The sequence below is a fragment of the Anas platyrhynchos genome, chromosome 1 (assembly GCF_047663525.1).
Source record: "Anas platyrhynchos isolate ZD024472 breed Pekin duck chromosome 1, IASCAAS_PekinDuck_T2T, whole genome shotgun sequence".
Taxonomy (NCBI): domain Eukaryota; kingdom Metazoa; phylum Chordata; class Aves; order Anseriformes; family Anatidae; genus Anas; species Anas platyrhynchos.
This window is the reverse complement of record NC_092587.1, coordinates 38,975,017-38,993,734: the sequence shown is the minus strand read 5'-3', so window position 1 is coordinate 38,993,734 and position 18,718 is coordinate 38,975,017. Positions and strand designations below refer to the sequence as shown.

The following is an 18,718-nucleotide window of genomic DNA, read 5'->3' as shown; positions in this document are numbered from 1 at the left end:
TCAACCAAAAGCAGAGAAAAAAAATAATAAAAATAAAAATAAAACGAGTCCTACTCATCCAGCCAAGCCTTCGCTCCAGAGTTATTTCTAGTTTTTCTTTCAACATCAGAACACTTAAAAGCGAGATCCCAATCTCCTATGTAAAGTATACTATATTTTAGAGATGTAAAACCCTGTTTCAAGTTAAATTCAGCTAAAGGCCTGTCACATCTTAGTGGAAGAAAAATAAAGAATTACTGTAGCAAGATCCTGCCAGACGAATGGAAGAAATGCAAAATTTTAGCGTACCAAGAGCTACCTATACTACCCACTTCCTGGCACATCCCCTACACATTGGGGTGCCTTTGCAGTCTGCTCTTCATCCTCATGCTGTCCAACTCCAGCTGAGCATCCAGGGTTCCTACAAAAACACTGACTCTCCCAGTCATTCAGTGCTGCCCCTGACTGAGTGTAAAGAAACCCAAAGTTACTCCTTGTCCCTCCAGGCCTGCTTTCATTCAGCAGACACTTTTTTTCAGCTTCTCTGACCTTAGCAGCTGCTGTCACCTAATTTCTCCTGCCCTGTTCCATCAACAAAAACAGCCTCACATACTGGAATTCACTTAAAATTACCTCTCTTAGTTCTTCTTCAGTATTAAGGAATTCTGTGACCCCACTGATAAGCTTCGAATTCATAAATAATGCTTCTCCATACCTGTAAGGGCAAAAAGAAGATTCAGAGAGTTAGTGCAAGAACCAGGCCAGCTGAAAATGAGAAAGTAGTCTTCTGTAAGCAAGGGAAGATGTGGGACAGTTCTGGAGGTCCAAGAGTATAGCATTGGAATCAGACATTGTCATTCAGTGTTTCATGCCAGAAACCTGAACTGAGACCTACTTCTAAACTGAGTTCTTGATAGTTAACTTTTAGTCAGACACTACTAAGCAGAATGGGCTTATTAGCTTTCCATGTCATGACACCAAGAAGTTCAAAATACAGGCACCACAGAAGGAGAGAAACAGCAACTAAGGAGAAATATTCTGAGGAGCTGTACCATTACCATAGACTTCTGGAATTGCTGCAGCTTTCCCTGCATTTTCCATTCATCCACTTTATCTACATTACAAATAGCCTCTGGATAAGTGAACTGAGTCAAATCCTCTTGTTCCAGTACCTTATAATTAAATTAATGCTGATATAAAATAATAGTGCTAAAATAATTCCCAGGGCCATGATGTAACATGCTCAAAGAACCAACCTGTCAATGAAAATTCAAAAGCTTGAGCAAAGAATATTTAGAAGCCAATTTGTTTTTACTGGGTAGGATATTCAATGGCAATCAGCAATGACATTCTATGGGTAGTTTGAAACTGGCCATTCAAACACTAGTCTTCCACCTTCTTGTCCACAAGCTTTTTTTGATCCCCCCAGAAAAAGCAGCTACATCGCTTAAAAGATTAACCAGACTACCCCTGAAGTTTTGCATCACGTGTTGGAATAGCTTGTGGTAGTGTTTTTTTCCAATGTTTCTAGTGTGGAGAATGCAATACCACTGGAAACCGAAAGCAAGTGTTCAAGTTAGACATCAGCATAGCAAGTGGCACTTTACAAATAGTTGTACTTATCTACACATACATCCAAAGCAATATCTAGCTAATCTGAACCGGACTGTTTTAAAGAATTCATTTCTCTTGTCAGACATGCATAAGTAATGTTAATAGACTTCATTACAATTAAGTTTATCCAGGGGAACAATTCAGTTTGTACCCTGCTTTTACAAACTGATAGAGAGGAGGCATTCAAAATTCAAAGTGAAATGAACTAGCACAGACACAGCTTTCTGTTCTGCTTCTATTAGCCCTAAATTAATTACCCTTAAATACCTAAGTTCTGTAAGCCAGAAAGTCATCCAAAAGGGAGAAAGAGAAAGGGAGAGGGACAGGCACAGAGAGAGGAATAGAGAGGGGGAAATAAAAGAGAAATTATGTTTTTTGAGAAGTTTCTGTTTCAAGGAAGGTGTGTGCTGTGTTGCTTGCTACCTTGAGCTTGTATGAAGGGAAATATTGCTATAGAGACCAACAATCCTACTTCCTGACCACTAATACCCATGAATTATTCATGGATATTTCAGCAAGTACATGTCTTTTTCCAAAAACTTCAGTCATACTGACATATAGAGTCATCCAGAGGCAAACGCCTCCTATGGGAAGTATGGATTTCATGGTCCTTTAAGCACGTTTAGGCTTTCTAACAAAGCCCTTTATTATTACATTCTTAGCTTAGCCTCATAATTGACTGCTTGGAAAATTGGAAGCTGTTCTTGATGGGGTCTTTTGACAAGGTTACCAATCCACTTTAGAGAAGCAACCTCATGAAAACCATTGCAAGGTTTTTATTTTTTTTGCAGTCTGCATTGTAGCCACAGTGTGAGCAAGTAGCAAAATTCCTTCCATTGAAAACTATGCCTTTGTGAAGACCTACACTGATTACTGACTGTTATGCATATTTGGTAAAAAGTCAGCCACTAATAGCAATTTTGAAACAGCCTCTGCTGGCAAACCTTCTCGTAAGGATACATCCTAAAATAGTACTTTGCAGGTAAAACATAAAAATTAATATAAATACGTGCGAAAGCATTTTGTCTTGCAAATATCAGTCTTCCTACACTTCATAGAAAAGACAAAGGCTCTTCAGTAGCAGAACCTTAAACTCTTCCTGGAAACATTATAGAGTCATGGGCCGTCCTGTACCTGTGGGGAAGTGATCCTCCAATGCCTTAACGCTTGTACAAGCTTTGTACTTGTGTGAACTGAACTTGGAAGGCAGCATATTCCATTTACTTTGGACAGATGCAAATGACTTCCCACGTATTGACAAATTCCCCCCAAATGACAAATGCTTCAGCACTTGAGAATGAAGGAATTCTTATAGGCACTGTTAGAGTAAATTTTCACCCACATGCACACATGATCAAAATAATTTAGAGGCCCAAGTATTGCACACTCAGCTAACAGTTCAAGCATAGAACTTTCAATTCTCTTTTTCACACTTCTCTAAAACCTGGCAGTCTTACTCCCACTGACAAAAGACATATAAGGCACCTTAGTTACTATGTAACCTTTGCAAATGAAATATAAGTGTTTTTTAAAGACTTCCAACATTATTGATATCTTCTGGGCAATGCATATACAAGTATAATGTAAAATTATAAAGGGATAATAATATTTTGTTGTCATTCTAAGTGTTTGATAAGCAGTGTTTTAAAGTTACAGGAAATAGTGTTATAGCATAATTCAATTGCCCTCAGCTATTTCATATTACTATCTGATATGACAACATCTTTTATAATAAATTCAATGGAAAATACCATAGAGATATCATCTTATTAAATTAATGTTTATTACAAAGTATTACAGTTTTAAATAAAGTTAAATGATGAATTATAATGGCAGAAAAACGTCTTGGGACAGAGTATACTTGAACTATAATTCAGCAGTAAAGCTTGCATTTTAATAATGTACCAGTGTGTAAAGCTTAAATTAGAAGCCTAATTCTGCATTTAATCATGTATTTCACTGAATATTTTAAGGGACAAGGTGTTAGACCAATTCTACCCTCTGCAATTCTCTCTTAAAAGGTTTTAATCTGTAATTACAAAATGAAATTATTTTCAATAGGCGTCACACATGCTTGTATGAAGTGTTTCGTTCCACTGCATTGAATCCTTTGGCAATTGACAGAAACTCAACTGGATGTCCCTTTCAGAAAAATGCAGAGTGTATGTCAACTAACACAATCCTTTTGATGACTCTGACTAGTGTTTGGAGATCAAACTGAATGAACGTAATACAAAGCCCATGTTGGGCAAAGGCATGGCTATTGGGCCAAGACTCTGCTATTTTCTCATTTAAGAAAAAAAAAAAAAAAAAAGAATACAACAGGTTTTTCGATGAGGCCTTGCTGATTGCTGTGAAGTCAGATAACACAGTGATGCATACCAAATGAGATAAATAAAATTATACTTTTAAGTGCAGTTAAACTATCTAAAATTAAAACCTGTACACACACAAAAAAATGCATCTGGCATAATTTTATAAACATTGTCCATTTGCCTACACTGGTTAACTGTGGCCATGCTTAAAATCACAGGTGTTAGCTAGGTTGGCAGATGAACATACTTGCTGAGGCAGGACACTTATGCATATGCAACTTCTGCATATGTGTTTGCAGCAATATGAATTTTGACAATTTATGCCTAAATTATTTAGGCATAAATCCCTGTATAAACTCCTGGAGGAACGCAAAAAATTAGCTCCTATCCTGTGTATAACAAACTGTACTGGGCAGCACTTGGCTGCCATCTACTTTCTGTATAAAAGTCCAGAAGAAAAGGGGATGACATGATATTAGCATCAGACCTCCTTTTGAAAGCAGAAATATTTCAAGAATAGTGTTTTTGTTGTTTTGTTTTGTTTTTTGTTTTTGTTTTTCCACAGTTGAATAAATGTGCTTCAAAAAATATACAAATAAATATATATATATATGGTTTGTTTTTTTTTGTTTTTTGTGTTTTTTTTTCTACCACACTTAAAATCAGCAAAATTCCTTTGGGAACTACTGCTTTTTTATCTGTGTAAACATAGAACTGCAGCACCAGACATGCATCTAGAATTCATTATCATAAGCACAGATACGATACAGGTATATATATATATACAGATGATCTCTAAGAGAGAAATGTTTCCATGAATGTTTGACAATATATGAATACATGTATTTGTGACTCCTGTGTATGCATTTCATATTTAGAGACATATTTCTATTTACAAATAAAAAGAGAGTGGGTTGGATTCAGGAACTTAAATGAATAAATATATATACAATACTTACATGAATTACATCAAAACAATAAAACAAAGATAAATTTATTTTTTTTTTTATCTTTACCTGGCATTTAATATTTTCCATTTTTCTCTGAAAAACTTCCAAGCAAGATCCCTTCCATGTGGATTTCGAGCTACATGGATTATCACATCAATTGCATCCTGATCCAGGACAACTTCTGAGTTGAGAGACAAATTCAAAAGCCTGGTAGGAATAACAAGGAAAAAAAAATCCTATTTAGATCTGCCAATGCATATTCTGACAACAGCATGTCTAAAAACTCTCAGAATAAACAAACAAACAAACAAACAAACAGTTTGTTTAAGTCTCCAGGTTTCTTGGTTTATTTCTGTAATTCCAAATATCAGACATATTTATGAATCAGAATAAACTTTAGTTTTGGTACGGAATGCTGGTACTACCATAGCTGGAGGGATGGAAAAGGATTTCAGTAAAAGCTGAGTGGAACCTTCCTTGAAATCAATAAGATCAGACTGGTCAATACATTTATATAAAGGCTATGCCAACAAAACATAACAATTATTATAAGGTTTCAAACACCTCTTATGAATTTAGAACAATTCGGAAGTGAAATGACATAATATGTTTTAATTTTCATGTGTAATAATGCAAGAACATGGGACAGTTTACATAGATGCCTGTGCTTTAAAAGCAAAGTTTTCTTCATTTAGACCGAAGCTGAAGTGATGATCCATAAATATTGAAATGATTATCAGTAACAGATACAGATATATAATGTTTTGTACCTATTGAGCAAATTTCTGTCATCACTGCAAGTTAAGGCTTCTAATAATATTTTTTTCTCAGACACTGCTATGGTAGAATGAAATTTCATCCAAATGAATTCCCATACATCTTCATCCATCAGTGAAACTCCTGTACAGTAGACAATGTCTCTCACATTAAGTGGGATTCTAAAAAAGAAAACAGTAATAGCACTGTGTTAAATAAGCAGCTTCTTGACATTGGAAACTAAGGAAGAACATCACTACTTTTAGGAGACTCCAAAATTAAAGTGCAACAGTAATCACTTTTTGGAAAACTACATTTACATCTCTTTACTTCCACCAAAATCTTCTCAGACATCCTGATGGATTTTCTAATAGGCAACACATGCTTGTCATTCCTTTCATAACCATCATTTTGTCAAAAGGATATAAATCATGGTTGTCCAGTTCATCAACATGTAACGTACCACATAACCTACAGGACAGGTAACATAAGCTCTACAAATTAGCTCGGGATCTTATCAGCCTGCTGCTGGGCTCTGCGCCAAAACTCCTCTTCCTGTCCTTAGTAACGAGGTTTCAAAGTGGGAGCTGATCAGCCAGAAATTCCTCCTTGCTTGTGTTGTAAAGTGCTTCATACTCATACAGGAACATACAAGTAAGGAGAAAATTCTACTTAAAAATGGTGTTTTCAGAAGCAAAGAAAATTCAGAGATCTGTTCATTTACTCTTCTTATCTATAGTAATACAAAACCAGCTATGCTACAGGATGGTTGTGAGCTGATGAGCTACTAAAGTACTATAAACTCAGGCTACAGTTTTTATAAACAGCTTTTTAAAGCCAAATTCAGACTTAGTATAGGATATGCATTTGTACTGTTTTCTTCTAAAAAGATCTCAGCTGGGCTTTGAATTTCCTACCTTGCTAATATTTCTTATAAGCATAGAAGCCGAAGCATTTGCCGGCTGCAGGGTATTCCTTCAAGTAAAGCTAGACCTTTTTCATATGCTTCTGATTTGAAGGAAAATGCACCCTCTTTTTGCCGGTAAAAATTGTAGCAAAATACCCTTCTCTGGTTACTAATAGCTAATAATATTTATTACTAATAATAAATGCTAATACTAATTACCTTTGGAATTTCATGTGCAAAATCTCTTTAGAGAATCTAGAAATATAGAAAGCTGCTGTCAGTGTCTGGGCAGTAATACAGTGGGACAGAGAATGAAATTTCTACTGTAAAACTTGATATCATATCTTATGCAGCACAGAAAGAAAAGATGTCATTACTATTTTAAGACTTCACCAACATTTACACCAGAGACCAGACCACATCACTCAAGAATCAAAGTTCTTTTACTCCCCATCTATTTGCCCCCCATACATAAATAAATAAATAAAGTCTTTCCACTGAAACGTTCTATTGCCAGGCCCTATTTAGTGGTGCTCTTTTAAAGAAGCTTCAGCTGATCCTTTTGGCCATATTTGAACCCCTGGAAAATAAAACCAGCATTGTTTTCTAACATTTCAAAACGTTGATTGCTCATCAGTACTTCAGAAGGAAGGAGGCAAAGCAGGAAAGTCTATGTTGATGACCGTGAAGGGATAAAAATTGTTGTTGCATCTAAGGGGTTAACCAGTCCCAACAACCACGATGTTTCTTGAAGAAAAGAATATAAAGAATATGTAGCTAAATCAAAGCAAACAGGAAAGAAGTGCACTCCTCCTCCACCTGGCTGAAGACCTTTGGGCAATTAATGCCTGCTGCTTTTTTGCTGTTCTTTTTCTAAGTAGTAACATAAGGTTACTACTAAAAAAATAAATAAATAAAGCCTAAGATTGAGACTTTATTCATGTTCTTGGCCATCAGTGTGGTCATCAGCTCTGAGGACACATCTACAGGTCCAGATGCAGGTAGTCACATAAATTCTGCTTATGCTGAACTGACACAGATCAAGACTGTGTGTCTTCCTGGAAAATTTTTAGCATGAACCCATGCTAATAGAGCCACACAGGGCTGATTCAACTACTGCTGAATGCTATTTTGCATTTGATGCAGACAAATCCAGACACTTACTCAGGAGCAAACTCTCCAAAGAAAAACTGAAAGGGTAGGCAAGAGAAATGTAATCCATTGTGAAATTACTAGGAATATGAAACTTCTAATTGTGTTTAGCACATATCAGCAACATTGTCTTCTAAAACAAAATTAGAGGTGCAATGGCTCACCTCTGCCATGAACTGCAACTAACTAACCACAGTGGATTACTGCTATTGTGCAGATCCTGACATGATCCAAGATCTTATTGTTTCCTCCCACCACCAAATCACTGTGTGGTAACATCTCCATCCCCAGCTGTCCCACAAAATCAGCATTATTATGGTTATGACCATGTATTGTAAGCAATTCCAACATGTCACCAAGACTTAGCTGGGACCTCCAAAAATGCAAGTTCCATAGTTCGGTTAAGAACACTCCTTTCTATCTTCTTAGTTGTTTTTTGTTTTTGTTTTTGTTTTTGTTTTGTTTTGTTTTATTTTATTTTATTTTTTTGTCAGTCATGTTCTGAAGACCTAAAAAGCTTGCACTAGAAAAAGTTAGTAACTCTCCTCAAATTTATCCAGGACCAGTCAGCCTTGGCTTATATTGAGTCTAAGCAATTGTGGTTCCTACAGAACTGTTACACCAAGACCAAGGAAACCAGACAATTCTGAAAGTTAGCATGAGCCATTAAGAGTATGTTTAGACATACATATCTAGTGAAGAAGACAAGCTATCATTCTCATGAGCCTTTCAATACCACTGAGTTTTGATTCCCCCAAACTGAGTTATCATTAGTAAAATGTGAGTTTGGTTATAATTTAGAGAATTATCCATGTGAGTTAGGTACCACATTTCTATTTCACACCAATGGAATTCATATTTCTAACTTGAAAGTCTATCAGTAAGCCCATGTTGGAATATTTGAAACATTAATGAGTCTCAAGAGTTTAATTTTCCCCTGCTTCCTGTCTCTTTCAAAAAGCAAATGCAAAAGAAACTGCATATACTGGAGTGTATAATAGAAAATTGATTACATACTTTAACACAAGAAATCAAGAAACACTAAAATTAATACAGTAGGTATTCAGGTGCTGCCACTGTGTTGGATTATATTACTAGAGATGAGGCTTAAAGTTTTCTTAAAAACTGCAACTCTGTCAAAAACTTGGGTCAGCAGTTATAGTAACATTAAATACACAGCCATGTACACATACATGTACATTGAATCAAACTCGGAAGTGATATTATTTACCATTGTGTTGTGATTTTCAGAGTCACTGGGTTATTTGTAAAGCACAACTTCCTTGCCAGCTAATGTCTCTCTCTTTTTTTTTTTTTTTAATTTTACTTTGGGATTTAATACAGTGACAGGAGTCAAAAGAACAAATGCTAACTGAACCAGAGTAGGAGATGCTTCCTGATCATAGGACCAAACTGGTTGCCCCAAATCTGTCTTACCACATGGTATCTGAATATGAAGAACTGAACCCAGTCAAGCTTTATGTTAATGACAGAAAGCACTTCATATCTTGACACACAAACACTAAAACATTTTTTAGAAGCACATGTAGTTCTTGCTGAGCATCGACAGCAGAAATGCTGTCTTTGGTTTACTGTGAAAGATGCAACTTGGACAACTGACTCCCTAAGGAACTTTAAGGCACCTGGAAAAAGCACCTCTTTTTAGGTCGATTTTGCCATTAATTCAGGTAAGAAGGAACTGTATGCTGGAAGGACTGTCACTCTGTGTTTGGGTCCAGTCAGAAGCAGAGGTAACTCATGGTGGATGCTAAGCCCCAGAAAGGTCAGCATTCCTCACTTGTGAGGTTTACATTTTCAAAAGTTACATCAAAACATATTAACTCCGTAGGCTTTCCCAGCTACTCTCCTTTATATCCTAAGTAGTGATTTTAGACCCACAGGATCGTTTCAGTGCTCTGAGAAGGAAGAAGGACTTAACAATAAGTGATGGCACTGATCCCATGCCTGCAGCCTAGATGTCACTACGTTTAAGAAAACTCTACTGCAACCAAATTTGTGTATCATACTCACAATGCTCCAGTCGCTTCAGGGAAAGTTTTAGGTCTCTCTGTATAAGCTAAGTCATTAGGATAGTGTGAAAAAAAATCAACCCCCACAAACGTTGAAACAACTACTGATGTTAAAAGCTACAGCTTTAGAAATGATGAAACTTACAGCTATGAAAAGCTACAAATTACTCCTGTGAGAGGCTTGTAATCAGAACCGTAGACAGGGGGTTCCCTTCTGTGGAAATGAAAATTGTGAAAATGAAAATGTGAATATCCCAAAAGTAATTTAACTATTGCCTCAATAGAGAGCCTTCTAATTGAATTTTTTGCATTTGTACAGATTTTTGCTCTCTCCCCTCTCCAATCATTAGGTGCCATTGTTATCTAAACATATAAAATCTTCCCAGTGTGTAGATTTTTAAAATTTTATAGATTAAAGAAAAATGGTTTTCCAAAACTGCAGTTCCATTGCACTGGATCAACACAGAGAACATTATCCCTCTGTATTAATTGAATCAAGTGGATAAAATTAACTATTGTTTCAGTGTTACTTAGGTAGTAACACTGTAGAATGTATCCCCTTCTTATATTAAACCTCATTTGGGCCTTCAAGGCTGCTCTTATTTTTAAAGAGCTAATATGATTGATGGATACTTCAGAAGAATAAAGACAAAGATTAACTTTTGAAAGTGTCACTTTAAATGGCTTTTATTTGAATACTGATCCAATTTATTTAACTTTATTTTTCTTGCTTAAGAGATATGATGGTGAGAATGAAATATGTGGCTAGCAGAGCTCATGTTTAAAAATTAAATACTTTGGGGAAAAAAAAAAAAGTTAAAAATTAAACAGAAAAAAAATAATTAAAATCGTGCTGTGCCTTTACAGGGATTTTTTTCAAGAACGAATAATAAAGCTCTACAATGAGCTAAGAATAATCTTCTAAGTTATAATTAATTGGTACATACTTGCTCCTATTTAAGTATGTTCTAACAATTGGAGATACATTTATAAAATTGAACCATAATTATTTATCTTCTGGGCAAACTGTGTTCTAATTTTTAAAAATGTAATTGCACACAGTTTAGACTTCTTTGATTAAGTGACAAATTTTAATACTGTTTAGGGTAATATTTGACAAAGAAAATTAATCAGAAACATTATTCTTTATTTTTGCAACTATTTAACATTTAACTTAGGCCTATTTTTCTTGATGACTATATTTATAGTCTTGTCTAATAGGTTACAATGCTAAGATAAGAAATAATGAAATATTGGTACTTTGCAGATATGTAATACAAATTCCATTACAAGTAGCAGCACGACAAAAATTGTATTTTCTGAGAGGGCAATCCCAAAGATTGTACTTTTACTAATTGTTACAAACTCCAGGAGGCATGCTGGCTGTTCCACTGTGGGGAATGTCCTCTACCATAGCACACGTCTAGCTTGAAGAGCAAGGGCAGAATTACCCCTTGAAAACTGAAGTACAGATGGACTTGATATTTAGCTGTGTGTCACATATTGAATTCAGGGGATATTAACCGAGGATTCCAATTTGTTCAGGACAGGTTGCCCAGAGAGTTTGTGGAGTCTCCCTTCTTGGAGACCCTTAATAACCTGCCTGGACATGGACCTGGGCAACCTGCCCTTGGAGGTCCTGCTTGAGCAGGAGTTTGGACCAGATGGCCTCCAGAGGTCCCTGCCAACCTGAACTATTCTCGATTCTGTGATTCTATTACGTGGCAAAGCTATGCATAGACTATGCACAGTTCTCTTCACTCCTAGTTCTGTGCTTCAGAGCTTCAGGTATCACATGGGTCTGACTGAGGCAGACAGAGACTGTATCATTCCTAAAGTCACGGTTACTACTACTGGTCCTTTTGTTTCCTACAGAAGAGATCCCACAGCTAACACACTACTTACATATTCAAGATATGCCTGAGTTATGCACTCCTTTGTAAGTAACTTTTTTTTTTTTTTTTTTCCTTTTCTGGACATTTATTTGCAAGAAAAATATACAGTCCTTTCTGTTCAACTGTTTTGCAAAGTGTGGAGAGGTCATTCCTGAAGAGAAAAAATGGAAAAGAATCTATCTGACTTCTAAAGATTGCAAATTAGTTACCACTAATCCAGAATTGCTATATATAGCAATTTTTCTGTGATTGAATACAGAAGGCAGAAGATAAAAATGCTACCTGAACCATCTGCCCTAAAAAGCCTGTTTTTGTCTTTCACAAGACAAAATCCTCCCTCTTTTCAGACATACTCCCCAGATGATCTTTCAGAGCACTAACTCCTTGATTAACTTGTGTATTCAACACTACTTTCTTCCTCCTTAAACAGTTTTATTGACTGCAGTGTAAGATTCTACTCAAATGTTGTAACAACCTATTAATTAGTTAAATCACTTCAGCAACATTGGCTGACATTAGCTGGCAAAGCTCCAAAAACCTTTCAAAATGCATGAACAGCTATGCCTGAATTTTTCAGTAATTAAAACTTCTAGGGGTTGAGAACACAGCAAAAGGGATCCGTTTTATTGTTTATTAGACATTCATGTGTGGAAAAAAAATATTTTATTTTTTTTTTCCATATATTCTGCTAATGATATCCAAAAATAACTCATGGGCATCAAACCCGTGAAAAAGAAGCTAGTCCCTCTTCCAAGCAACTAACAAAAATAATTAATTTGTTGGCCACATTCCCACAAATTTTTATGTAAGCAGTTAAACTTAGGTACACTTCCAAGTTGTTGCATGACTGTAGCACTAATGTACACATGCAAAACAAAGCAATGAAATCACATATCTCAAATAATTAGAGAGAGAAATAAGAGAGGAGGAAAAGGAAAGAGAAAATGCTTTGTTTGGAAAAACATTTGATTTTCTATCACTTAAACCCAACTTCAGGGAAATTGATCTCAATTAATGACTCGTAATTTGTGTTATTTACCACTCCCTCAGATCTATGGATAGTTTCATTTATAGGAATGTTACAGCAGCTCCAGCAGTGCAATTTGTTTTTTCCTGGTGGCATTTCCATTGAGTAGTTAAAGGTCCATCCAAGTAAGCAGACTGCCAATTTAGGCAGCTGGATTAACGTGAATCCATTGTCCCTTGCAGAGTAAATAGAAATTCTGCACAGCAAGTATGGGGATTTAGCATTCTCAAATTAGGCTTCTTGGTTACTTCTGTCTTTGTTCAAATTATCTCATGGAAGCCATTTCACTTCATTATTTGCACCTTTCTTAAAACAGGTAAAGAATTAAATACTCTTCCTAACAGCCAAAGCCGTGTTTAATATAAGTCTTTGAACTGGCAGATGGGAACCACTGGAAAAGCCCATATTCATATCATTACATTTAAAAAGATTAAATAAAGTAATTGACTACTATGATGCAATCATCCAAGACCATGATTTATTTTTTAGTAAATAAAAATGGTTTATCTGTAGTGCAAAAAGACACACAAGTGTGTTTGGACTTGAAATTCACAGATAGAATGGGAAAATTCATGGCATATTCTCGTTCCATATCTCTGACTCCAACTTAGCACCTCAAAAGTCCTCAGAACAAACCAGATGACTAGAGATCAGAACAGATTTGAAATATCTGGATTTGCATCCAGGATTTTCTGGCTGTCTCTCCTTCTCCGCACTGATGAAGACAGAAGAATGTAACCTTTAGCTGACCCATGGAACACCAAATAGATGCTGACTTCAGTCTAATCCTGCACAGCAGTTTGCATTCTGCTGCAAACATCATCTATTCATCTAAGTATTGCTTTCATTGGAAAAAAAAAAGGGGGTGGGGGGAGTACACTTAGAAGTGCAAAGGAAAAGAAAAGAAGTATTAAGAAAGCAGCTAAGTATTGAACATTAACTCTGCTTATGAAATAATACAGTAAGCATAACTCTCTTGATTAAGGATTAGCAGATAGTTATCAACTGTATAGGAGACATCAGAATGCAACCTTCGATTTATGCAAGGCTGGGGAGATAAAATATTGGATCTTCCCATTGATGATATCTGCAAGGCAGTATTCTAAGTAAACATAACTGATCAATCTGTAGCAGAAGAATAATAGTAAAAATAATAATAATTAAAAAAAAAAAAAAACATTTATGCTAAAATTGCCATGAGGTGAAATGAAGTCAATCAAGTGCATTTACTAGATGCACTACTACTAGAATACCTACTAGATTACTAAATATCAATCAAGTGCATTTACTAGAAGTTTTCTAGGGGGGTTTAGGGATTGAGATGCAATTAATTAATTAAGATAATTTGTTTCTATTTAAAAGACAGCAACCAATAAACAGCAACGGTTATATTTATAAAGAAAAAATATGAGCAAACCAAAGTGGCTCTGAATAGCTAGGGGCCTTCCGATGGCTTCAGTACTGTCTTAGAGAAACACCACTATGTAATTCAATCTGAAGCAATACTATCATCTCCCACTGCTCGTTGCTCCCCATTAGCAAAAGAATAGCATCACCACAGCACTATGAACAGAACAAAAATACAAGGATGCCTTTATCTGCTGAAGGCAAAATCAGCCATCTCAGTTCAGAGCAGCTTTCTCACATGTTCATGTATTCACGCTAACCTGTCTAACGTTGTCTCAAGCGAGCATACATCCACAGTCCGTTTTGCCAGCAGAAGTGTGTTTGTGGCAACCTGTAGCTGATGGATGGTAACAGCAGCTGGAAGAAAATCATGCCTGTGACCCACAGAAAGGTTTGCAAAAACATGCTTGTGTCTGTGGATATGTTATGCTTTGAGCCATCATGCTGAGTATTAGCATGTTAACCATTGTTACGATACCTCCTGCCAGGAGTTTACAGATTGCAGCTCTCCTTCCTGAACCTCAGAAATATGCATTTACTCTGTCTAGCCAAGGCAGAAAGTCTGAAAATGCTAATCCTCTTAGAAATATGTTTTTCTTTCAGAACAGATATGCAGTGAAGGTTAAAGGGGTTAACAAGGATGAGTCTCAAGCTCAGGCAAGCATTGTATGGTAATTTTGTTAATTTTTTAGGCTGAACCACAATACTGTTATACCTAAGGAGTGTGAATAATTTATTTCTTCACACATGAAAGAGCTTCACAGGGATGAGCCCTGTTAAATGAAGGTAGAAGCAAACATCTCAATTTTCAGCCAACAGTAGCTTCTCTTGTGTAGCATTCTGCTGTTGACTGAATTCCAGTCACTTTACATTCTCAAACTATGAGTGAAATTTCACTGTGCTTGTATGTTTTGTGCTAGGCTTGTATTTTCTAAACATGCATATGGAAGCTTCAAGAGTTTCCATTGCTTCAGTACAGGAATGGCATATACCCCAAATTAACAGAGCAAAAAAAATTTTTGCCTTCATATCAAGTCAGAAGATAATGCAGACTCTCAAGCAAATTTTTTCAAAGCCACCAACCATTTTAAAAGAGCAAAAGGATTTAAATTCAGTGACTAAAAAGAATTAACCAATACTTTGATTATGATCTCAGATTTTCAGCTGAAAGAAATAATCAAATCTTTTTTAACAACTGTAAGGATTAAAATACCGTATCAGTTCCTACACTGATGCAAAAAGATGCCTTGTCCTCTTAGAGCTACTTAGGTGATGTTATATGTTCAGTTTGCTCCTTTTAGAGCAAATTTTTTTTAGAGTTACATTCCTTGTCCAATCATCATGTTTATCCTGCATGTATTTAGCCTAAAACCCTTTATGTAATAAGTAATCCTGATATTTCAGGTGCTCAAGCCTCCCTCTCTCAGATGAATGCTCTCATCTTTAGGCTGAAGAGCAGAATTATTTCTCTTGCTAATGAGATAAATCTCAGTGGCAGAACTAGAACTAGAACTAGAGGAGGGCAGTGTGTCTTAAGCCAGTCCCAGACACCTCAGAGAGAGGTGATGAGAGTGGTCTGCATGTGGCATGCATGAGACTGAAGTACTACACTGAGGCTCTACAGCAGTCTCAGTTACAACCTAATCACAGAATAACTGCTTAAAAAGGGGTCAAGGGGCATCTCCTGTTTGAAAACCAAGGGAGCAGAGCTTTTACTGCTTTAGTGACACTTTTGAAGGTGTATTTTGTAAGGATCCCTAACTCTGTGATAGCAATTTACATATTAGTGCTGGACCCTAACAGGGCTCTCTCCCTCTCCACAGTGCCATGTTAAGCATACTGGCTGCCACCAAGCTTATTTAGAAGCTCCCATATCTCCTTGTAGGAAGTGTAACTCCAAGCATCTGATTCTGCCCAGTGAGCCAGGTATCTGAAAACACAGCACTGCAACACCTAACTCTCTAGAAATTCAAGCCTTCATGTCTCTCAGTCAACTTCCACTTTAGTGCATGGAGGCTAATATTGCAGATCATTTTTTCCTTACTAATTTCTTAAAAAAATCTGAAGTGCTACAGTTGGAAATCTAATGGCTTTTTTCCAAGTAGTGCTGGAAACACAAAGAGGACCTCTGGCTTTGTGCTATAAATGACCACTATTTTACTGCATGAACAGTGGCAAATTATTTGCACGGTAAAGAAGGTGTAATTACAAAGTACAAACCGTAACTGATTATTATGATTATTTCAATACCCTACAGTGAAGAGTAGATGGTAATTAATTTCTGGACCTACCAGACTAAATATAATTACTAGGAACCACAGCAACTGTAGACATATGCTGGTAAAACAGTTAGACATTACTTTATTTGTTTATTACCTAACCCTCTATCCATAATTAAATGCTGCAAGTGAAATAGAGAACAATTTCAAAAGAACTTCTAAAAAGCTACAGATCAAAAATATGTCAAAAAGGTATGGATTTTAGCATTTCTACAGCATTATTAACTAGGCATGCTTAAAGTTTGACTGCAGTAACTGGCAGAGAGTCAACGACCTTTACATGATTTACAGCCTGTGCATTTATGTGGTATTAATTTAATACTACCCTAATTTTGTATTGATTAGGATCTTGGGACACAAGCCTAATTCTCTAGTCTCATTTGTTGGGGTCTACTGCTTTGTAAAATTTGTGATCCCTCCAACATGCACTGGTTGTGAATTACCTCATTGTATGAAACACCTTATTTCACCGAATAAGTTTTTTTTTCGGGGGAAATGGGTGGAAAGGTTGCAAATTAGCCTTTACTTTTGTTTTCATAATCAAACTCAAGTTATGCCTGTATAAAAAAGTATCATGACATTAAAAATACCTCCAGCTTCCCTTTTACACAAAACCTCTCCAACATTTTTTCTGGAGAGAGTACTACTTGATTCCCAGAAGGACAGCCATTCACAAACACTGCAAATCTCAGATTTCAAGAAGAAACAGAACCACACAGGTAGAGACACTCTTTCCTTGAAGATCTCCACACTCTCTGGGACTCTGACTTTGTGCTTGGTGGCTCATCTGTCAATATCCTTTTTCTGTTTCTACAAGAACTTTTAGGGTAGTTTTCAGCAGATACAACTTTACTTGATAAAGTTCCCACTCCTTATCAATAGGATAGGCAGGGATACAAGTATTTTCTGTACCTGTCTGTTTTTCTCTCCAGGCACTGCCAGAGGGGAAAAATAAGCAGAACAAGTTTACCCTTCTTTGTGAGGAAACAAGCTCTGAGGGATTCCTGCAGATTCTGAGGTGGCTGTTTTCAGTGAATTCCCAAGCAGCTGTTAGGGCCATCAAACTGAGTAAAATATTTTAGTGATCCAAAAGAAGACAAAATGGCACCTTTGGATGTGCTCTCTACATGTATCTTGTTATCTGTTTAACCTTTGTACTTCAGCTAGCTGTTGTCTCTGAAGTGCTAAAGGAGAAACAGGCATGACTCAAACATCATGTAATTCAATCTTTATTGTGTGATCATCATCATCTGCTTGGTGGAGAAGCAGGAATAACAGACCCTGATTTTCAGGTCAATTTAAAGTGAGCAAAGGTCATATGTGGTACCTCAGTTGCTGCAGGAATCTGAACATTCATGAGAGAGCACTGACAGACCCCTACAAATATTTTAACTGTAAAATATAGGCTGATTTTATGTCTGCTAAGCTGCTGCTACTACTAGCCTCTGCAATGTCTTTTGAATATGACTACATATGAAATGAGTCTACTCGTTTGTTAGTTATATTCAGTACGTGAAACTGCTGTGAGAATAGCAATTGGTAAATTCTTGGGTGGGGAACAGAACAAATCCTATAATCTAAATAAATAAATAAAAACATGTTTCTGTCTTCTTTGCAAGTAGTACCTCTATTTATCAGCTGACTGTCAATCCATATTTTGTAATTACATTATTTGTTGCAGCTATTTTTCAAAACTGTGCTGTTTCTTTGGAGAAATGTACTGCTTTAACTTACTAGCTATTCTCTTCCTCTGCCCTGCTGTGATGCTTTTATCATAATACTCGTCATATGCTGGCAGCTACAATCTTGTGCTCCCAAGAATGGCCCCATAGAAAAGCTAAGATGAATCTTCAGATGGCTCCTTAAATGTATTCCTTTCCTTTCTTGCTATTGTTAGTAAAGCAATAAGCATTTTTTTATTTTTTTTTTATTTTTCCTTATGCCTCCTTCTTCAATCCTGTTGGAAGGGATGTAGATACAGGGTAGGAGAAAGCTTTTCAGGGTGACAGCTTTTTAACACTGAATAATCTACTGCTGTGCATGCTAATAGATGGTGCTAGGCTTGATTAACTAATTTTGCAAATGAATATCTAAGCAAATTACTTCTTCAGATTGTTCCCAATAATTCTTTCTCTGTAATTTCCTCTTTGAATAGTTTTATGCTGATTGTTGCTGCTGACTATTAGAACTCATGTACACGTACATTGGAAAATCCTAAACCCCACACACCCTGTTTAAAGGTACATAGTCATATTTTCAACATTTTTTCAGAAGTTTCAAAGTCATATAGAAATGTAATTTCCAGCCACGTTCAGTTCATGGGTGTTTTTTAAAAAAATACTCAGGTACTTACGTATGTAACTGAGTATACATGAAAAGGATTTTCAAAGATTATGAAGACAGACAG

At 36.2% G+C, this 18,718-nt stretch overlaps 1 protein-coding gene across 1 annotated transcript in view; it reads right to left on the bottom strand.

Annotated features, from left to right (window-relative positions):
* The window catches only part of TRHDE (thyrotropin releasing hormone degrading enzyme), a 207,427-nt gene that overhangs the window by 9,420 nt on the left and 179,289 nt on the right, over positions 1 to 18,718 (bottom strand). Inside the window, exons 16-18 of the mRNA XM_027455444.3 lie at positions 5,629 to 5,796; positions 4,925 to 5,065; positions 613 to 694 (exon numbers count right to left, since the gene is read on the bottom strand). Coding sequence (XP_027311245.2) covers positions 613 to 694; positions 4,925 to 5,065; positions 5,629 to 5,796 — 391 coding nt within the window. The remainder of the gene's footprint in view (positions 1 to 612; positions 695 to 4,924; positions 5,066 to 5,628; positions 5,797 to 18,718) is intronic.